Here is a 23,733-nt window from a genome sequence, read left to right on the forward strand (position 1 = left end):
CTATTACAGGGATTAAAGTGAAAAAATGTTGTTCAAATCTATCTATAGAGATAGCACCCCTGCGGTCGCGACCTATTGGTTTTTAATGTACAAAAAGATGCAACCGGCAATATAAAGCACCAAATAAACACCAAAACGAGGCTACAGGGTACTCGTAAGTTACTATATAATTAATGCCACCTACAGGTGAATGCATAGAACATAACAATTTGTGTAGGCCTACCCTGTAGCCTCGTATGGCCGCCATGTGAAAAAGGCGAATTGAGGTGTTCTTGATTGAGATTGAGTTTTCCTGATGAACAAAACAATATTTCAGTACCATCCCTGACCATTGCTGATTAGCCATTGCTGTTCTTTTCTACTACAGCAATATTGTAGCAAGGCTTTAACTTACACTCTTATTTAATTACTTCAGGCCAATAGATAGATAGATAGATACTTTATTGATCCCTAGGGGAAATTGAAGATATACAATTCAACACCAAGTAAAATCTATAAAATCAAGTTGGCAAGACTTCACATTTCCTCATCAAAGTAACGAATCAGAACAGTATAGATATTGTTCATATTTCCATTTGTTGCCTCATCCGCACTTAATGAAAACATGGAAATTTTGAGTTTTACAGACAACTTAGTTTTCCAATGAGCAGCAATACTGTATGTGCTCATGCAGGAGGTCTGCACATCTGATAACGACAATCTGGTGGGGGCGCTTTTGTCTTCAGCAACAGATTGTATAAGGTTGACAAGAGTGATGGGACAGGTACAGGTCGTGTTGCGCTATGAAAGAACATGCGCAGCCTACTTTCTGAGCGCAAAAACGGTCAGCCATACATAAACGTAGCCTCTGTCGTGGTGGCTAGTTGCACCAGGTAGGGAAGATGTCCTGAAGTGCACAAACGTTAACCTTATTGCGGTCTTCTGATTGTTGGCGTGCTAAAACGTTTTCCTATTGCATCCATAAACAATTTTCTTGCAGCAAACCGCGCAAAAGCAAACCCCTGGCACTTTATGTTTTTACACCATGGCTTGTTAGTTCTCCCACGTTTCCAACAGCCGCCCATCTCCATTTATTTTTTAACTTTTGACACCTGTGACTTCCTTTAGCAACGCATCCATGACAGCTAGTGGCCTTGCCAAATAGACGCACACAAATCATGACGCTAATATGCGAGGTTCTGGTAGGCCTACTGGTTATGGTTTTGTGCTATACATTAATAATAGCAAAGTTTTAAGTTGACTATTTTAATTGCATGGTTATTTTTTGTCAAAACACGCTCACAGCCTACTGTCGTTATAAGTGAAGCCTAAGCAAAATGGGCTACAAGGCTGTCTGTGCGTCACAAACACGACTGACCCCCTTACTCAACAGTTCGCGATATTATTATTTTATGTTAACACGCTCAGTCAAAACCTTCCGTCGCAATTTGTGAAAAACATTGTTGTACATATCAGACGGGATAGGCATAGGCTACGGTTTATATTGCGTCGCTTTACACATAATGTTGATTAAAAACTGTAACAATAATAGTACATCGGGTGGCATAGCAGGCTATCTGTTGAAGTTATAGGTGACACCCAAAAAATGACCTCCCCTGACAAGAGTTCGCGATAGTAAGAAATTGTCTACATTGATGCACGGAAAGAACACAGCCTCCGAATTCGCACATAGAGCTCACAATATCATATGCAAAAAAGTTAAACGGATTGGGCAATCTAATCAGCTGTCTCGATTGTGTCACTATAATCCAACTTTTAGACCGTCCTCCAGACGTGTTTTTTTTTTTTTTAATCAACCGCCCCAGGCCAATGAGACAAGCGTGTAGCTACAACATAAACAAAGCGAAACTCATGGCTGACGTAGGCCTATCTTCTTGAGCGGTCTCTGATTGAGACACAGAAAGTTCTCAAGAACACTATTAGGTCTTTAAACATTTACCATCACACACATTCATTCATCGGACCTAATATTTGCAGTTGACTTAAAAAAAGGAAAATAAAATTAAAAAAAATTCTCACCGGATCTGCATCGATCTCAAATATGACATTTCTAAAATCAAATTGACGGAAATCCGTCGTACGACGGAGAACTTTAATTCTTTTGCTCCTGTCCAGTGTTTCTCTGGTAGTGGATATGATTATAATATATTCAGGGTTACAACGTTAATAGTCCCCTCTTCTGTGAATTATGTTATGTGACCTTTACAGTTTGTATATGAACTACTGTGTAAAGGTTTTTAGATAGTATTTATCTCACAGAGCTGTAATATTAGGCTTTTAAGAAATTGAAGTTAGTTCACCAAGACAAAATGTAAAAATGACAGTAGGCAGTAAGTGAGATTGGGTGATGCAAAATATAAATGTCAGCAGGCCTGTGGAGTGTATAATCTTCACTTCCAAGAGTTAAAATTTCTTTCCATAGGGAGAGATAAAAAAAGTAAAAACAGCCAGAGAAACTTTATGTTCAAATCACAGAGATATCTCTTATTTATTAAGCAATGGTATTTCATTTAGTATAAAAATATGAAGCAAATGTTTAAAAAGCATTTAAGTGTATTATAGAATTGAAATAAACAAAGGTATGGACCGTGTTAAGATGCTCACTTTATGTACTTTCATGTGCTTACATTCCCATTCATGCACAGACATACGGTGAAATACAGGCCTTACTAGCCGTGCCACCATGCTAACACTCACTCTGAACATAATCCCTGTACATTTTAAGTTTCATCAGTCTACAGTAATACAAAAACCTGAACTATGTGCTAAAGTTAACATTAACAACGACGACAACAACAACAATCAGAAAACCAAAACAGAGTGTAATAAGATCGTAACGCTAATTAGAAAAGGTAGACATCTTGGGTGTTCGTAGTGAGGGAAAAACAGCATATATAAAAAAGACAAACACATAAAACCCTTATATATAATATTACATCTAAAAACAGTACATAGAAGATTGAAATGAGAATGCAACAAAATTGTGTTTCTAGTTTTGACATCTGAGGGGTAGTTTGGACCGTGGCAGATTTGCTACGTCACCCTCTGGCTTTTTGGGGGTGCTGCTGGGAGCTCTCCGGTTCTCCTCCTTCTTCTTCTTCTTGCCATTACTCTTTTGCTGAAATAAAGAAGAGCACAGCTCACAAATGCAACCTCCAGGTCAAAATCACATTAATGGTTACTTGACTTTCAGGTGAAATTCAAATTAGGTTATTTGGTGTTACACTTAACAAAGGATAGGGCTGTCATGTTAGGCTGGTAAGTATTTAGAGAGTTTGTTTTACCTTGAAAAATGGCCCTCTGCTGTTCTCGTCACACATGATGTTCATGTCAACAAATGAGGGCTCTGTTATCGCACTGACATCAGAGGCTGCCAGCTCTTCCTCTGTAGATCCCTGGTATTGCATAAATTAAGAACAGTGTTGGATTAATCCTAGAGGGAAGAAGCACGAACATGGCTACAATACTTCAGCACATTTCTGGAGACACAGGCCCTCGAACTGGACCGTCTCCCACTCCAATCAAATTTTGGAATGACCTAATCGAAATTTGACGTAATCAAGATATGAATATTTTGCCATATTCTGTCTTGAGTTATTAATCCAGCACACTCCTTTGCTTTATAGTGGTAACTTGTACAAACAATATGTGTGTGAGTACTCATTACTTTTGAGTACAAAAACAATTAGGATAATGATTTTTGAGCAGCCCTACTTATTTTTCAGATGGTTTACACTTGTTTTCACAATTTCACTAATATGCTGTGAATAGAGTACCAAAGCCATTACATCACATTGTCCTGGCAACCAGATTTTCTGTTCTAAACAACCGAACCTAGATGGCATTTTTCTATTGTTTCGCTTTGTTCTTTCGTTGAAAACGAGAATAAATCTATTTTAAGAGAAGAAAATCACATGATGAGAAGTGAAGCACTGCACCATGTTGACAGCGTTTTACACAACGGTGGTTTCAGTTTTTAAATAAAAAAATAAAGACGATCTATTCTCAATAATTGTTTTAATCATCGGAAAAGCAAACTGCTTATCAATACGTGAATTAAAAAAAAAGTTCAGTTTCTAGAAAACTTTGGTCTGCCTAGTATTTCACGTTGTTAATTTGGTTTGTGGAAAACAGAAATTTGGTTGATACGGAAACGTGACGTGACGTGACGTGACGTGACGCGACACGAAGGGGCAGCTGTGGCCTACTGGTTAGTGCTTCGGACTTGAAACCGGAGGGTTGCCGGTTCGAACCCCGACCAGTAGGCACGGCTGAAGTGCCCTTGAGCAAGGCACCTAACCCCTCACTGCTCCCCGAGCACCGCTGTTGTTGCAGGCAGCTTACTGCGCCGGGATTAGTGTGTGCTTCACCTCACTGTGTGTTCACTGTGTGCTGAGTGTGTTTCACTAATTCACAGATTGGGATAAATGCAGAGACCAAATTTCTCTCACGGGATCAAAAGAGTATATATACTGTTATATTTGGTACTCTATTACTGGCCAGGTGGCCAGAAGAAAAAACTGACAGAAAGAGTTAGGGTGCTGTAAGGATATGAAAAGACTATGCATGCTTGCAAAGCCTGCATGGATGCAAACTTGCCAGGCACACTGATGAAGGCTTTGTAACCCACTAAAGTAATTTCCTGTGTATTAGCCGCATTGTGTATAAACCAAAGGACAGCGTTTTATGCAAGTTAAAAAAATTAAACCATATACCATATTAACTGCCCCCGTATTAACCTCATAGCTGAATAAAATTTTGTAAAATCAATATATAAACTTCGGCTAATAGTTGGGGAATTATGGTACCAACACTCCACTGTTTGACTCTTAAAAGGTACCTGATCAACAGTTTTAATCTCCTCCTCAGGTTCGTCTTGGGAGTCACATTCATCCTGAAGCTCCTCCATCTGAGCATGAAACTCCTCGATGAGCTCGTCGCGGGCACGAGACCTTACCAGCACGCGAGGGAAGTCATATTCCTTACGCTGAGGAGTGGAGCCTGAGAAAACAAAAATACAAATATAAACAAAAGACATAGCAGCACCCCCCCCCCCCCACACAATTTATCTGAGAGGAAGGCAAGAGAACACAAACAGCAGGGGGCAAGAAGGGCATACCAGTGGGGATATCTTCCCTGAGTTCCTCCCGCAGGAAGCTGTGGAGCGTTTGGAGTGCCCGGGCTGCTCGCGTCGAAAGCTCCTCTCTGGAGGACTGAACGGTGGCCATGTCTTTGCCTGTTTGATCCTGGAGATTATTAAGAATCCCGCTTGCCTCTGTTTGATGCCGTCTGAAGCAGTCTGCTGTTTCCTGGAGCAACGCCTCTCCCCGAGTTTCCACTGGCTAATACACACACACATACAAACCCACAATCATTTTCTTTCTGTAGCCTTCTTGTGCTTATATAATTTCTCTTGCTCAACAACACAACTGTAATACATGATGAGCATGTTCTGCTCCTCGGTGGTTTGTTACCTGGGCCAGGCTCAGCAGGGAATCTTTATTGGCCTGTGTGAGGTCAACTTGGGCTTGGGCAGCAGTCTCAACACGCTCTGTGGCTTTGTGGCACCAGTTGCTGGCCACCTCCCCCAGTGCCTTCAGAGAGGTCTGGAGGTTGCTGCGATACCCTGCAGACTCCTCCAGAGTAGCAGCCAGTTCATCGGTCACTCTGCTTGTCTCCGAGACCAAACCGTCCACAGCAGCTTCAAAACTGTGCAGCCTGGACCGCTCCTGTGTCTCAGCCTCTGAACATCTCCTACAATCACACAAGGAAACGGCAAGTTATTGAGTTCTTCCTGGATTTCTATGCAGGCAAAGCGTAACAGTCAATACGGCCACAGAAATCAGACACAGGGAAAGATGTTTGTTTCAGTTCTGATGTAAACTCTGAATATTTAAATCACTTCATCTCACGAGAGACAAATCTAGACACTGACAATATAGACTAGTACATATGTAATGTCTTTAAAGTTGTGTCTATCAGATTTTTGATATCCTGATGGTGTAGCAGGCAGCAACACTGAGTTTCAGCACATTACCTCCAAGTCCCACCACTAGAGGTCAGTAATATGATTCAGATCAGTGGCGCTGCAACAAACCTACTTGATCAAATTTCCACCTCACCACACCATTTAACAAAAGCTGTCAAAAATATTCTTGTTAGAAAAAATATTGTTAAATGTACACATGAAACCTCTGTGGTTGGAAATATCAATGTATGCACTGCACTCCCTGCTTATGATCTAGGCTATTAACAGTTTTTATTATTTTACAGTTTTAAATTAATTTATGTTGAAAAACAGCACACATTGTTATTGTGCAGCAGTTTTCAACAGGGGGCACTGTTCAACACCAAATCTGCCATCGTGACTGGCTGCTCTCCAGCATCTCTTATGAGATAGCTTAGAGGTCCGAGTTTGAGAATGGAATCTCATAGCTACAACTGGAGTGGATGAGTCAGGCCGACGTTTAAAGACGAACAATAGCATTGTCAAGCAACACCTTTAAACTGAATGAGTCAGACAAGAGCCTTTAAAAAGCAAATAGTGCTATGGGCCACTCTTCCGAAAAAATGGAATGTGATATTTCTTTGCCAGTTGATTAAGTCAGACATGGACAGTGGTAGTCTGTGATAGGCGCATTCAAATGTTACCCAGAAGGCTGTCGGAAATGTGAAATTAATGTCCATGCATAACCTAACCCACCCAGTGGAAAAATTTGTTTCCACCGGGATTTATTCCCTAAACTAGGGTCCCAGGTGTTACTCACGTGTGCAAAGCCTGCTGTAGGGAGTCGACGGGAGCAGACAGAGCCTCGGTCCTGCTCATCAGCCCCTGGAAGCTGCTCTGGGTGTTCTCAGACAGCAGGCTCAGCTGGCCCTGCAGGCACTGGAGCAGCTGGGACAGGTTCTAGACAGACAAGGAGAGAACACAGCCATACAGAAGGGTGGGTCAGCTGCATACAGTGCAGGACAAACAAAATGGCAGAAATAGATAGATAGATACTTTATTGATCCCCAAGGGGAAATTCAAGTATAATATATGTAATATAAATATATGACAAAGAACGATGTGTGGTGAACTTTGTGGTGTGCGGACCGACTCACAGTCTTGTGGGTCTGGTCAGCTTCACCAAGCTGCTCTTTCAGGTCCCCAATCTCCGCCTTCAGAGAGCTGAACCCCTCCAAGGCTGCACCTCGCATCTCAGAGAGCGCCTGGGCCTGTTTGTCGAGGTGTGAGGTCATCTCACGCTTCATGGTTTCCATCTGCAGGTCAGATAAAAGGAAAAAGAAATAATCAAAATAAAGAAACGCATACTTTTCATGTAAACCGCAAGTGTTCATGTCAACTATTTGGTGCAAAATGTTGTTAACTGGAGCGACTGATTCTCACCCTCTGAATCATAGCACGCTGACACTCCATAGTCTCAGTCAAGTTCCCCATCATTGACATCAAAGTAGTGACGGTTGGCAGCGCCTGTGCCATCAGGGCCTCTTCTAAATGCATCTGGTGCTCCTCCTGTAGGGCCAACAAAAAGGTTAGAGACCACCTCCAGTGAAAAGTCACATTTGCAACCTTGTTAACATAATGATGTCTGCTATGTTTTACATGACATATCATGAGCGAAATAAGTAGACAATGTCATGACAGAGGATTTCTGCTTTGGATCTACAGTCGACCAATCACAGCCTCAGTATGTGAATTCAAACTGCAGTCCTTTATGACCACCTTAAGGGTGAACCAATCTTGAGTACTTGGGGGTGGGACAATTCTTCATAAAGATGCAGACAAGCTAGCTAACTTGTCAGCTGCAGCAGCCAGTAGCAGGTGATTAGTGTGTACTGAGGGGACAGGGACAGGTAGACCTCAACTCCCAAAATGAGGAAGGTGTAAATATAGATTTAAGCCATTTGAAGGCCACCATGGGGGGGGATTTTTTCACGAAAAAAAGTCAGAATGTATTAAACCTTAGAGAAAACAGAGAGGACATTTAAGGATGCAATTAGATGTGAGTACTAAGACATTTTAGAGTGCATTACAGTAATTTCCTGTGTATTAGCTGCATTTTGTGGGCAATTCTATGGAAAATTACGTTTTTTTGTAACATCCATAACGCAAATAAAATGTGATTGTATGGTATGATGTGAATGATTACATGAAATTTGAGCATTTGCTATTTTTGGCTGAAGAATGTACATGAGAAAAATGCACAAAACATTTATGTTATCATTCACATCATACAAATGCCAAGGCATTTCGCTGGCGTTATGGATGTGACAAAAAGTAAATTTTCCGTGGAATTGCTCTTGTATAAACCGCAGGACAGCGTTTTATGCAAGTAAAAAAAAAAAACCCCATAGTAATACCATATTCAGGCATGAAAAACGGGTCAGGGTGAAAAAGGCACCACCATGCACCATGCACCATGCAACCACGCTACACCATGACTTATAATGCTGGGGCTTATTTCAGGGGATATGACGGATTACAAAGCAGCATCTTATAGTTTCACGAGTGCAATTAAAGATGCTAAGCGGCCTATAGAGACAGAGTTGAAGCTGATTTCTTTGGGTGATCCCAGCACGAGTGTGGAAAGGACTCCTAACCATCACTGGTTTTGAAAGAAAGTCCCTCCTATGATGAATGTGAGTAAAGCCCTCCCTGATGAACTTAATGCTTTTATGCTCAGCATGACATGAAAAACACAGACTATATTGGACTAGCTGCAGCATGTGAAGCAAATGAGGATGCACCTTTCTGTGTCTCTGAGGTCGATGTGAGCAATGCCTTTAGGAGGGTAAATTGTAGAAAAGCTACTGGACCGGATGGAATTTCTAACAGGGTTTTGAAATCCCGCGCTTGCTCCAGTTAGCTCCTGTGTTCACTTATATCTTTAACACATCATTGGCTCAAGAGACAGTTCCTACTTGCCTCAAGCAGTCTGTTATTTCCAGTACCTAAAAACAAAAAGTCCATCATGTCTGAATGACTACCAGCTGCAGTAGCCCTGACGCCTACAGTGATGAAGTGTTTTGAGAAGCTTGTGAAAACATTATCTGCTCATCCCTCCCCTGCCTCCTTCGACCCCTCCAATTTGCTTACAGAGCCAACAGGTCTACAGAGGATGCCATCTCAAACCCTCATGCACACCAACCCTTAACTCACCTGGAGGAGGGAATGGGAATTATGTGAGGATGCTGTTCATTGACTTTAGTTCAGCATTCAACACTTATAGTACCTCCCTACCTTGGTCACAAAGATGAAGGCCTTAGGACTGAACACCACCCCCTGTGTCACTGGATATTTGACTTCCTCACCAACCGCTCACAAGTGGTTAGAGTGGGGGTCTGACATCTGACTCATTAACCATCAGCACTGGTGCTCCCCAAGGCTGTGTTTTGAGTCCACTGCTGTACAACATCTACACACATGACTGCAAAGCCAACAGTAGTCATACATCCATCATCAAGTTTGTAGATGACACAGTGATCTTGGGCCTGATTAGTAACAACAATGAACAGTTCTACTTGGATCAGGTTGATGAGGTGGCGTACAGTGGTGTCAATCTAACAGCTTGACACTGAATATCAATAAAACCAAGGAAATGGTAGTGGATTACAGAAGGTAGCAGCAGAACTACAGTTACACCCCACTAATGATCAGTGGCAACCTGTAGAGAGAGTCACAAGTTTTAAATACCTTTGGTGTCCACATTACTGAAGACTTAACATGGACTGTTAACACTCAATATGTTCTTGAAGAAGTCCAGACAATCCACTCTACTTCCTTCGGCCAGCTAAGGGAAATTCAAAGTTTCTACATCCATCATGAAGGCTTCTACACTTCAGCGGTGAGAGAGTGTTCTAACTGGTAGCATCATCACCTGGTATGGGAACTCCACAGTTAGAGATTGTAGTACTCTGCAGAGAGTAGAAAAGGCCAGCTGAACGTATCTATAAGAACTCAACTCCCTGCTCTACAAGATATCTATTCCAGAAGAGTACTCCTAAGAGCCCAAAAAAGATTCTGAAGGACTCTTCTCATCCTAACAATGGATTATTCCTACCGCTGAAATCAAGAAGACGCGCCTATGTAGTCACAAAGCCAGAACTGAGAGACTCAGGAGAAGTTTTTATCCCCAGGCCATCCTAACTCTGAACTCACACTATACTGACTTTGCACACATTCACTCCTCAGCACTCTCAAACATTTCCCAACTCTGAACTCACACACTATACTGACTTTGCACTCATTCACCTCAGCACTCATGACTTCCCCACACACACACACACACACACACACACACACCTACAAGACTTTTTAGCACTTTTTACATCCCTCTCCCTATGCTACAGACCTTTTTATTTATTTTCTTATTTCATCACACGCTCCAACAACACACACACACACACACACACATATCTGACTTTCTGCCCCACTCCAACTACAAGACTTTTGCACACTTTTTATTTATTATTTTTGATTTCTCCTCCATCTACCCATGTCCTGATTGCCTAGCCTTTCTGCCCCCACCCCACCCCCACCCCACCCCCATCCCCAACACACACACACTTTATCATCACTGTCATCACTTCACATACATACAGCACTTTCTACATACTCCTACATACTTGCACACACACCCCCCACATACACAGCACATTGTCTCTCAGGATCTTCTCCAACACACATCCTCTACATACTTACAGCACACTGCCCCCACCTACCCACACACACACACTACACACACACACACACAGTCACTGCTCCACCTCCCCTCCCTGCCCAATACACACATCTTCACTGTCATCACTCACATACATTACATACAGTACTCTGTTTGCAATAGTAAGTCCCTGACCCCCAACACACACACACTTACATCATCACTGTCATCACTTCTCACATACATACAGCACACTGCTTGCTGTACAGTAAGCCTCTACATACTCTGCTGCACACTGCCCCCCACACACACAGCACATTGTCTTCAGGATCTCTCCAACACACATCCTCTACATACTTACAGCACACTGCCCCCACCTACCCACACACACACTACACACACACACACACACACAGTCACTGCTCCCTCCCTCCCCCACACACACATCTTCACTGTCATCACTCACATACATTACATACAGTACTCTGTTTGCAATAGTAAGTCCCTGCCCCCTACATACACAGCACATTATTTCATCAGGAAGCTTCTCCAACACACATCCCCAACATACTTACAGCACACTGCCCCCAATACACACAGCACATTGTCTCATGAGGAAGCTTCTCCAACACACATATTGCACACTGCCCTCCCCCACATACACAGCACACTATCCCATCTCCTGTCATCCCCCAACACACACACCAAGACCCCTGGCAGTTGGGTTAGCCCCTTGAGCCGTGGGATCTGCCCCAAGGTTTCTTCCTTGGTAAGGAGTTTTTCCTTGCCCCTGTTGCTCTTGGGTGCTCCTCCTTGTTGGTGCCCCCACCCAATCCCCAATCCCTCCCCCACCTTTTTATGCAGCCCCTTGCCACTTAATCTACTAAACCCCTCTTTCTAATTGCACTTTTTACCCCCATTAATGCACAAATAGGCTGACACCAGACATAATTTCACTGCATTTTTTACTTCCAGTAACTATATGCATGTGACAATAAACTTCCTTTGTACCTTTGTATCCTTGTAAGGTGAGAGGGGAAATGGCCGCCTATAGCAAAACAAGCTGAAAGTGACATTGTTGCCAATAGTAGTAGCTTCCATGGAGTATGAAGTTGCCTAAAACCAGATTTATATATAAAGAAAACAAACTACCAAATTACTAATTTTTACAAGAAAATACCTTTTATTTATTTTGGCTTTGGCTTGGCGTGAAGGTTTCCACTTGCACTGTTTGGCAACATGCTTCAGCTTGGCCCCCTCCTCTCCTCAGTAATCTACACAAGTTTTCCTTCTTTCTTTATGCCTGAAGTTATCAGACATTTCTGAAGATTTCATAGGCCTAATGGACACCTCATAGTAGACTATTAGAATAAGTCTGAATAAGATAAGTCTGAATATTTGTTGGACAAAACCAGGTAATAAATAAACTGGGTAGGGTAGACTAGGCTTTAATTTGTAAAATTGGTTTGAAATGTTTTAACCTGCAGCCTAGGCTACTTACAGATTGTGGGATTGTGCTAGTGTGTTTAACCAACCAATAAAGTTGTGTGAACAGTGTTCACAATACATGTTAAAGGAACCGTATGTAAGATTGTGGCCAAAAACTGGTACTGCAACCACTTTCAAAATACTGTATCCCTGACTGGCAGAGCTGGCAACCCGGATGCCGAAACACTACTGACTTTATGATTAGTAGATAAGTGGAGGGTGGCGCATAAGGCCAAAACACAACATCAACATCAGTTGAGGGCTGCAACTTCACTTTTTAAATGACAATATCCTGGCCGGACCACTGTTGTCAGTGATATTTATTTGAAATTAACATAATTTCTTAATGTCTAGTGACATATCAGGGCCATTTTATGACTCATTGAAATACATTTCTTACATACGGTTCCTTTAAACCCTGTAGAGTAGACTAGGTCTACTGATCAGGTCACTGAACGTTTCTTAAAAGACAGCATTACCATGTCAAACACTGCTTTTGTCTCTGAACTCGACAAAACGCACCAGCCCAGTTTAGGAGCATTTAATTCAACTATTCACATAAGCCTTTGCTATACTGATAAAGTATGCCAATTTGCTTCACCTTTTGTCGATCTAGATGGCTCAAACTGCACGTATTCTTCATCAAATGAACTCCTTATGTCTATATTTCTGTCCAATGTTGCTATCCAAAACGGCCTATGCTACGTTGCTACACCAATCTCAACGTCTTTTTCTGACAGAAGTTGAAAGTTTCAACTAGCCCACCTGTGACATCAATAAGCATCTCTCTCCTGGCCTCACATTCCAGCTGACATTTCAGACACATATCTGTAGTCACACAGACAGGGGAGGCTATTCCAGCATAAGCGTTCTGTTCGTTGCATCCCAGCAAAAAAAATGAGCTTCCACTGTTTAATAGGCTAAATGTATAGGGGCTCCATTCACATAATCGTTGCTGGATCAGAGTTTTTAATTGGGTCTTACAACACATCAAGATGCGTTCGCGTCTGCGCGTGATTTGTAAACTCAGTTGTAACGCCATACACCACCCCCCCCCCCACACACACAAAATTTTCTTATCGGATCTGCGCGAACCACGTAAGTCCCCTATTTTGGATTCAAAACGGTGAATTTCGCCGAAAGGTGAGGAGTTTTCATGCCTGCCATATTAACTGACCCCGCTGTTTGCAAAATCAATGTATAAACCGCAGCTAATAGATGGGCAATTACAGTAGTCAAGAGTGATTTCACAAGACTATGTTTCTGGCATAGATACAATGGTTGGTGCTAGGAGAAAATACATAAATACATACATGTAAACAAACAAATAAATCACTTGAACATTAACAATAGTAGCCACGTTTTATCACTTTTGATCCAAGTTATGGTTATGGTATTTAGCAGACGTTTTTGTCCAAACTCTGACCATTCTGACTTCATTAACTGAAAACCAAACACCTAAACAAGGCCTTCTGCCTTTACTTGTCCTTTCTGCTGTGTGCTTTATCTTGGGACAAAAAAACAGTCATAGTGAGAAACAGCAGTTGTTTACCAGCATGTGCAGCAAGTTCTGTTTGGACTCCACACTCAAGCTCTCCTGCTGCTCCAGCTTGGTCACACACTGGCCCACATTCTCCTCTAGAACAGCCTTCACTCCAGCCTTGTAGGAGCTGACTGTGGAAACAGCGTCTTCAAGGGCCCTGCCGTTTACTTTGTGAAGGTCCGCTGTCGGGGGAAAAGAAAGAATGCAAGACCAACTTACATACACTGATCAAATGCACAATGAAATCTAAATAAATAAGTAAATCTGAAGGATTTTTCTGGCACAAAGATGTCATTTTGGTTGAAATAAACCAAAACCATCAAGTCAGACGCGTTGAGGCACTCACAGACAGTGGTGCCAAAGTACTCCATGAAGCTCTGGTGGGCGTTGCTCTGCTGTTGCAGGGATCGCTGCATCTGGCTGTAGCTGTTCTCCATGTGCTGGGCAAAGTTCTGCTGCACTCTAGAGTTGTGCCGGTCCACTTCCCGCTTTCTGTCCAGTTTGGCGTGAAGGCCGGACACATCCTTTGTGCTGACATCGGCAGTGGACAGCAACTGCGGAGACAATAAGCAGTCCAGAGACCACATATTCAGATACGCTCAATACAGAGGTTTGGACTATCTGAGACATTTGCAGGGCCATCTAGTATAGACTGATTGCCTTCTGGTCCATTGAGAAAAAGTAATTTAACCGATTGCTTCAGGTGACGACAGGGTGTACAACAGTCAGTCACCCAACAGAATCACGGTGCTCACAGGCGCTTGCATTGAATGCAGTGCTGGAGATGCCTCTCGTTCACTTTACGTGGGCTTACTTCATCCGTTGCCCAAGTGAATTGTGGTTACGTTTACTTTGCTTTGCTCCCGTCGCAAAGTTCAACTTTTGCTGCACCAGCCAATCAAATTACGGTCGTGCTTCACGGTATACACCATAGTACACACCCCCGACTGTCGGGAAAACCCACAGCTGTGTGCATCAAGGGTCAGAGCTGGTGTGCTCACCTTGTCTGCAGTGCTGTACAGCTCTCCCTCGGTGGTCATCAGCTTGGACGTGATGAAGGTCTCCTCACCGAGCCTGAGCCGGGTCTCCTGCAGGTCCCTGTGAGCCGCCTGCAGCTGCTGGTTCATCTCCTCCAGGAGCGCAGTCAACTGGTCCGCCTGCTCCTTACTGTCCGAGAACATCTCCATCACCTAAAACACCAAACCACAGACTAGAATTTAACATGTTTGTGGAAGGGCAAGACAAAGGGAATGAGAGCAGTTGATACTTTCTTAAGGATAACAATTTGTGCTGCTGTTAGAAATTAAACATGTTTGTTAGAACAGGCATTTGAAAACAAATATCAGGGCTCTACAGTGCCATTTCACTTTCGACACGCGAAGTAAAAATGATGCCGTATGAAAGTGCAAAAAATGTTTAGGCGCACTGGTGCGTAATGACTTCTAACCATGTCAATGTTTGTCTACAAAATACACCGCAACATCGAGAAACATTACTGGTGCAAACCATAGAATCACGCTAATTCAGCATAAAAACTACACCTCCCATCAACGTTAGCAGTTTCATGTTGTGACTCGCTAGTAGTAAACTTCTATCAAATCCAAGAGCCGCGAGGAAAAAAAAGCGGAAAGTTAGACTAGCCAGCCAAGATGCAAAGATTGAAGAAATTAGTTATTCTATCCACCTAATTCATTGGATATAGGAGGAACAGGATGAGATTCTGAGAATGCAGTGAGAGAAGGAAAGGTAACCTAACATGCCTTTTAGCCCAGTTGACGATAGGCTGCAATATGCAAAAATATAGCTGTAGCGAACCGCACAAAAGTAGCCTCCCGTAATACTCCCATTTTATTCAAAGGTAGAACGCTACAACTCCAGGCTTCCACGCATGCTTGTTTGTTTACACCGAATACAAGCTGAAGTGCAAAACGAAAGTAGGCCTAACGTTTGCCTACTTTCCCCATCAATGCAGATATTTCAAATAAAAACTAAAAGTATAAAACATATATCCTTGATTAGCCTATGTTGGGTTTTGTTGAAGAGAAAATGTACTGTTTTAGTAGTAGTATTAGGCAGTATGCAGTCAGATAGGTCACCATGGGCATATTTGATTTAGCTATAGATGGATTCACAAATAAATAAATTAGCCTACATTTGGCAGGATACTTGATATACAGGCTAAATGCAAATATGGTATTATATTATTTTACATTAACAAAATGTAGGATAATAGAACAGACTGAAAATAAAGTAGGCACTGATCTTTAAAATCCTGTTTCCTGTAGCCTAAATGTTGTCAGTCATTCTTAATATTCGCAATTGGTGCACTGGCATGTTTTAACTGTTAGCTGCAGTATAATGTTAGATTATGTGTAAGTTAAGTACAGAACTGACTGTGCGCCCAAATTTTTGTCTGTGCTCCTAAATTTTTTAACTTGGGCGCACAAGTGCTCCTGAAAAAAAATGTTAGTGTAGAGCCCTGAAATATACACATCCAATGTATGGGACTAATTTCTATCATTGTCATTTAAATAATAAAACAATAATACATTTTATTTAAAACGCCTTTCAGGACACCCAAGGTCGCTTCACAGATAAAAACAAAAAAATATCAAAAATATATAGTCCATTTAGCCATATCATAGTCCATAGGCTAGCCTGAAGAGATAGGTTTAAAGTGGATCAGGAGGGTGAAAATGCTCACCTTTTTCAGTTCATCTTCTAAGACCGTCATCTTATCCATGTATTCAGTAATCTGCAGCTCATGGGACAACAGTTTGCTGTTCATGCTCCTACAGATTGAAATACAGTCATGCACCATTTTGGAACCATCAGCATCAGCTTTGAAATGCATATTAAGAAGGTAAGCGATAAGAGTAAGGTCTTACTCGTAGTTCTCAGATGACAGATACACGCCATGCTTGTCTCGGGTGGCAGCAAGGTCACGCTTCAGACGCTCAATCTCCTCAGTATATTCCTGAGGAATTGGACATCAGTGTGATACGATTCATATTTAAAGACTCCACACTAAGTGTGCCAGTGCTCAGCAAGACATTTTTAACATGTTACATTTCCGGCACCATCCTTTTGAAGTACCTTAATAAGGGTCCTCTTGGTGAGTTTCTGATTGACCTCAGGCTTGTTCAAGATGCTTTTAGCTCTGTTGGCGTAATCCAGGGTGCTCATTGTTTCCTGTCAAAACAGAACAAATTGCCCGAGTGAGGAAATTCACAGCAAAGCAGCAGTAATTACTACAGCTTGATGTAGCTCTTTGACTTCGGGGAATTCTATACTTGCCATAAGCTTGTACAGACGCAAAATAATTCAGTGATAATGTAACAATGCGTGTCTGCCAACTTTTCAAAAGGTAGTTAGTTATACTGCTTGCTAAACTAAGATCACAAAGACATCAGAAAGCAGCAGCAAACAGTCCAGACACAGACCTCAAGATTGACTGAGGCAGGGGAGACCGTGGCAATGATGGAGGTTTTTGTGCGGCCGCCGAGGGAGTCCTGCAGGATGCGGGTGAGCTTGGACTCCCTGTAGGGGATGTGAGGGCGACGCTCCACCAGAGCAGTGATAACGCGGCCCAGCGTCAACAGCGACTGGTTGATGTTGCCCGCCTCCCGGGCGCGTTTATCAACAGCACCCGAACGACCAATGTTCTCACTGCCAGCCAGATCCACCTATACAAAGCACAGGATACAGTTGAGGGATAAACACACCAAGGCGTACCTGTAGGTAAGTGCAGTAAAATGTAAACTAGATAGATAGATAGATAGATAGATAGATAGATAGATACTTTATTGATCCCCAAGGGGAATTTCAAGAATATCAAACTAGTAGTATATAACTACAAGAACTTCAAAAAGATCCATGAAAGCTAATAACGAGACTCACCAAATTGAGTTTCCCAATTTTGACCAGCTCCTCCCCCTCCATGTTGACTTCTTTCATGTGAATGGTCACTGAGAACACAGAATGGGACCGGCTAGAGGGGAACAAGCAGGAAGTTTACTTGGATGACACCAGCACCATGAAGCATACTGTAGGTTAAAAGTATAGCCACGGGATAGGAATGGCCAATACAGACTTAAAACGATATCACGTCATGACAATTGTGGAGATAACATTATAAAAGGACAATATGAAGCCTCATATATGCTCAACGTTAAAAATGGATATGGATACGAACGGAACCTGCATCCATTCTCTGCATTTATTTTGTCTGTTCGCTTAAAGCTTCCGAATATTGATAAAATAGGTCAACATATGGAAAGAACGTATCCATTGAAGTATGAAATGGAAGCATAAACTAGGCTGTAGTCTTGAGAGCCATGCAAACACAAACACTAATCTTTAAACTTAAATCATGACCATTATCAGCCATTAACTCTTCTTCCATGCCTAGATTTGAACTCTGCCTTCCACCATGCTTATTTTTGTTTTACATGTGAGTAGTGTTGCACGGTGTATCGATACTAAAAAGGTATCACGATGCCTTCACGCAAAAAACTAGTCTAGCCTAAGTGAAACGAGTATGGTTCTCTGGGATAAAGCGAACCATTCTTCATCAATGAATTTTGACGTGACATAACGAGTAATCATTTTGACGAGACAATGAGCTGTAATCATAGGGTGCTAACGTGATGAAAGCGCAATGTTCACGCCAGAATAACATTACCATAACTTGTAAACAATCTATTTCATGTTCTGTCAGTACTATTGGTAATATTTGTCATGGCATGTAGACTGCAATTTGTTCAACTAGATGTACCGCAGAGCGGTACAAAATATGACCGCCGCCCAGTCCAGCACATTTTTTCCACAAAAAGAAATCACGCTGAAAGGCCTACATGATTCTAACGGTCTCACTAAATTGCATTATCCACACTCAATTCTCACTGGTATCTGCTAGACAACAAGTACCAAAACATGATTAGTTCATAGATTTCACATGTAAAATTCATTTTATACAACCCCACCTCCATCTTGCCTGTTCATAATTCTGAGAAATTCTTGATTGTTTGTGTTATGTTTATGTTATGTGTGTGTGTGTGTGTGCCTGCGTATGTGCCAGTGCATGCAAGCGTACATATGTCTACTGTGTGAGTATGCGTCATACGTATGATTGCTGTGAATGTATGTGTGTGTGTGTATGTATCTGTTTGTGCACATGTGTGCACATGAAATGGGTTAACATGACCCCTGGAGGCAAACATACGGAAAAAAATGGTCATCCTAGGCCCTACAGTTCTCAAGATATTCACAGAGAACTGTGTCTGCCCTACCCTCCTTTCGGGGGTCCAGTCCAGGGGGGGCTACAGATCAAAAAGCGAAAAATAGCGGTTCCATGCTATCCATGTGGGGGTACATGCCCACCAAGTTTTGTGTACCCCGGTCTTTCAGTGTCCCGGGAATCCTTGTGGGTGTACGTCACTAAATGTACACATAAATTATTTTATTGTAAGGCCCCCCCATCAACGAAAGTACACAAAACTTGGCATGCATTCGGAGGGTGTCATAATGATCCTACACTTTTAATTTCGTGCAATTTTGACCTTGTCAGCCAGAGATATTGTGATGAAAACAGCAAATTTTTTTGCTTTTTAATTTTAACTAGGTGGGCTATACATGAAATAAGTGGTAATGGGATGGGTTGACATGCCCCCTTAAGACCAACATACATAAAAAAGGTGGACCTCCTAGGCCCTACGGTTCTCGAGATATTCACAGAAAACTGTCTCCGGCCACCTACAGGCCAGTTGGTGTATAGTAACATAAATTAATTTATTGTGTGGCCCCCCATGAACGGAATTCCACAAAACTTGCCGTGCATACAGAGGGTGTCATAATGATCCTAGACTTCCAATTTCGTGCAGTTTTGACTATGTTAGGTCACAGATACCTTCAATTACAACACCTCATTTTTACTTTTGTGTTTAACTAGGTGGCTTATACATGAAATGAGTGGTTATGGAATGGGTTGACATGGCCCCTTGAGATCAACATACAAAAAAAAAAAAAAGGTCCTCCTAAACCCTACGGTTTTCGAGATGTGGGGTTACATGCCCACCAATTTTCGTGTACCCCGGTCTTTCAGTGTCCCGGGAATCATTGACGGAAATGTGGGCACGCGAAAAAGAAAAAAAAAGAAAAAATCTGACTAAACCTATATGACCGCCGCTTCGCTGCGCGGCGGTCATAATAATTATTGCCCAGATGTAGAATAGGCTACCCTAAATGTGCTAATTAAAGCCCACAGCATATAATACCACCAAAGCGTGTTGAGTCCTAATAATAATAATAGCGGGTTATTGTTACGTGAGCAAGTCATGTTATCAAAGAAATAGACGTAATGTAGGAATGCACACAGATATATTGCAACAGGTAATGGTGTAGGCCTATATAACGAAGACCTGAGTGGTTGGAACGTCGTACTTGTACACTGGGCGCAAAGAACACCATCCTCACATTTTTTCCCTAAAGTTGCAACTGTCAAGGAAATCAGGAAGGCCTAGGGTAGACTATACTGTACATCAGATGGCCCAAAGATTAGCCCCCTCTGTATAGCATTTAGTGGTTTGCATACAGTAATTTCAACACTGACCTTGATCTAGCCTAGTTTGGCTATTTAAAGCTACTTTATTGCCAAAACACAACACAATGTAAATGAACTATAACAAACAATAAAGGACTTAGTCATACAAAGTAGGCCTACTATTTTACTGACTATAAAAAATAATAATTATGTAGGAAGTTTAGAACCCAGAATTGACCTGCACACTACAAAAGTGCACCGAATTCAACACAAATGACTTAATACACTTGGAGGAGGTATAAGTCCTTTCTTTTCCAGATATCTTAGGATTTCGCCGTAGTATCGTTTCAGTATCGAGCATCGTGATATTTATGGCAGGTATCGTATCGAAGTCATAATTTTGGTATCGTGACAACACTACATGTGAGATGCCCACTTTGTGGTGCATTTTCATATTATCAACTAGCCCATATATTGCATGACGACAATATTGTCAATATTGACTGATTGCAGGATGATAAATTCTTATAATGAAGAGAATTCTACTGGTATATCATGGTTGATACAATATGGGAAATCCCTGTTAGTCAGGAACGCCTCTTCGGCTCGTACCTGGAGTATGCATTCATCAAAGTGGAAGCAGTCTTCCTCTTGGCAGCACCTCTTTCCAAAATCTGGTACACCTCATCTTTGGTATGAACAGTAATTTCCTCAAGGCCCTTGATGACAACACCACGCTGAGAGAGAGAGAAAAAAGAGCAATAGTCCAACTTGATCTACAGGCTTTAGGCTGCAGGGTTAAGGGTGTTGTGAGTTTTCTTATGAATTTGAATGCTGACCTTATTTCTTGGGTCATCAAACATTTGCAGCCGTTCCGTGACATCTGGACACGGGCTGAGAAGGTCAAACAGCTCCTCGTTATAAATTTCCAACAGAGACACCTTGACTGAGAATTCTGTGTTGTTGTCTGACAACTTGTCAAAAATCTGATGGAGCGTGCGAGGAATAATGCCAGCCAAAGGATCCTGATGAGAGATGGGAGTATGAATCAGTTAGATAAAAAAAATGTTCAAACAACCAACAACATAATCAGAATTATATCAGACAACATCTTGATTAGAAAAACAAGCCCTATGACAAGTAAACAAGCCATATGACAACACAGATTTGGTCTTGGTACCTCCTCCCATGTGTACTCTTCATCAGTAGACCTCTCCCCTTCCATTGTGAAGGTTTTCCCAGTTCCAGTTTGGCCATACCTAAAAATACAAAATATTGTATCTGTGAGACAACAATTCAAATTTACAGTAGGCTTATGTTTCACTGTTAACTCGAACCGACACAATTCAAAGACCATGCAATGACATGCTAATAGTTGTCTACTTACGCAAACACTGTGCAATTGTATCCCATCATAACTTCATCTAAAATGGGACACAGTACACTTCTGTAGACTTCAATTTGCTTGGCAGATGGTCCAAATACCTAAATGAGATGAATTTTACATATTACATATTAGACAAAATGTAAACAATTTCAACAGAACAGTAAATGAAAACAAATAGTCATTCATCTGGTCAGATGTATTTCAGGTCAAACAGGCAAAACCATATACAGTATACCGGTATACAGTATATCTAGGCAACTCTTACCATGTCAAATGTGTATGTTTTCCTGGCTTGTTTGTCTGTAACACCACCAGTTTTCACGGCCACTTCTTTGCGATTTTGATCGCAATCCAGCACTCCATAGGATGCGGACTTCCGCTCCACTGCATTGAACGGTCTGTGTTTTGCAAAACAAATTGCAATTATATAATATATAACAAGTTATGTTGACTCAATGGCATCGTTACAGCAGTGTCTCTGATGTTAATGCATGCACTATGTGTTTGCTGTTCTACTTGCCCGCATAGGCAACATTTGGTTTTTACCTTTAAACACAACTTAATTTATTTAAAATAGGTTATAACATCTCTTTACCTGCATCGTACAACCACTTGGATATTTTTTCCTTTCTCCTCCTTTCTGCCACAAGCCAAAGTGTTTTGGGATGACATCGTTTCGCTAACGTTAACGTTATTAGAACGTTAACGTTAATCCCTCAAGAGCTTCCGTCGTTAGCCAATCTTCTTTATCTCGAGTACTACCAAACACAACAACACATGAACTGAAACACTATAAAAAAATAAGCGTTTGAAGTTGGTATAAAGACATGCTAGTTAGAAATGGTTGCCTATATAACGTTAGCAACAACGTGAACACCCGAATGCCTGCCTGCCTGCCTGCAAGCTAGCTAGTCAGCTAACGTTAAGTCTTTTTCAGAAGGCTAATGTTAGCAATAGCTCGGGAGTTGGCATAAGAAAATAATGACCAAGCCATCGCACAAACATATTATTTAATTTGACAACTGAAATAAGTGATACTGCCGTTAAACTAGTAAGACAAATTTCATATTCTTTAAACGTCACCAAAATGACAAATCTTTGATGTTAAGTTGATGTTGGTAAATGCCAAATGCTAGTTGGCTAGCTTCTAGCTGAGGTTAACTCACAGGTCCTCCAGGTCACGTACAGTCGATTCAAAAGGTTTCTCCGTCCTTCGTTAATTATATGTAAAATACCTTTAGTGCACAGACGTTTAGCTATACGACTAAATCATAACGTTAAAACCAGAGCATTGACAACATACGAGAGCTAGCCAGTTGCAGGACAAGGTGTTTACAGAGGGTTAACAATTTCTGCTTTAAATTTCCCCCAAATTGAAAGCAGCCAATAAATGAAGCGTTTGAATTTAGCAGCAGTTTCATTGGCTAGTTAGAGAAACAGGCCGCAAAGCATCACGGGATCACACTGTCAAATCTGCAACCAACCTGTCCCCCAACAAAATAAACCTCGCCTCAGAATCAGAAATATTTTAGCATTAAATGCTGTGAAAACCCTCGCAGATATATTTTATAAGTAATCTTACTTTTGTAAGAAATGTGTTAACCCATAACTAAACTCGACTTATTTATTCTGGTGGAAGGAACATTTCCACCGAATTTCACGGTTCTTTGAGATCAGTGGTTTGCGCCGGGAATTTTGTAAGCCTAAATTAATTAATAGAGAAAGATACAAACAACTGCAAACCGTGTTTGCAACTCTAAAAGGCTTACCGTTTTTTTACAGAAATTGCAGTTGCTTTTGTAGACCATGCTGATCCGCTACGAAAAACCAACCTCCCTTAAACAAGACTCATGCCTATCCTAAAATAAATCCATGTATTTAGCAAAAATGTCACACTTATGGTTATGGTCAGTTCACAAACAATTTAAATGTCTGTTCTCACAATTTACAATTACCCTACATACTGTAGCCTCTATGAGAAGACCTGAAGATTTTATGAACATATATTGCAGAAGCCACTAGGCTATGCTATTCCTCTACCTCCATCACTTTTGAAATGGTAAATTGTGTCTCCAACGCTCCATCATTTTTTTTCAAAACATAGGCTACT

The 23,733-nt window shown here is 41.6% G+C and overlaps 1 protein-coding gene across 1 annotated transcript; it reads right to left on the reverse strand.

Annotated features, from left to right (window-relative positions):
• Positions 1–2,469: 2,469 nt before the first annotated feature.
• kif11 (kinesin family member 11) lies at positions 2,470–23,001 on the reverse strand. The gene is made up of 23 exons (XM_048268925.1): positions 22,790–23,001; positions 22,219–22,381; positions 21,889–22,021; positions 21,624–21,721; positions 21,417–21,495; positions 21,076–21,261; positions 20,849–20,973; positions 17,596–17,686; positions 17,139–17,381; positions 16,792–16,887; positions 16,584–16,672; positions 16,400–16,487; positions 14,697–14,885; positions 14,042–14,249; positions 13,705–13,877; positions 7,391–7,516; positions 7,105–7,263; positions 6,768–6,907; positions 5,475–5,754; positions 5,120–5,342; positions 4,841–5,001; positions 3,285–3,395; positions 2,470–3,118 (listed from the first exon to the last, which is right to left on the reverse strand). The coding sequence occupies exons 2-23, from the start codon at positions 22,293–22,295 to the stop codon at positions 2,990–2,992; spliced, it is 3,204 nt and encodes a 1,067-aa protein (XP_048124882.1). The 5' UTR covers positions 22,296–22,381; positions 22,790–23,001; the 3' UTR covers positions 2,470–2,989.
• Positions 23,002–23,733: the final 732 nt, after the last annotated feature.

Source organism: Alosa alosa, chromosome 18 (genome assembly GCF_017589495.1).
Source record: "Alosa alosa isolate M-15738 ecotype Scorff River chromosome 18, AALO_Geno_1.1, whole genome shotgun sequence".
NCBI lineage: Eukaryota > Metazoa > Chordata > Actinopteri > Clupeiformes > Clupeidae > Alosa > Alosa alosa.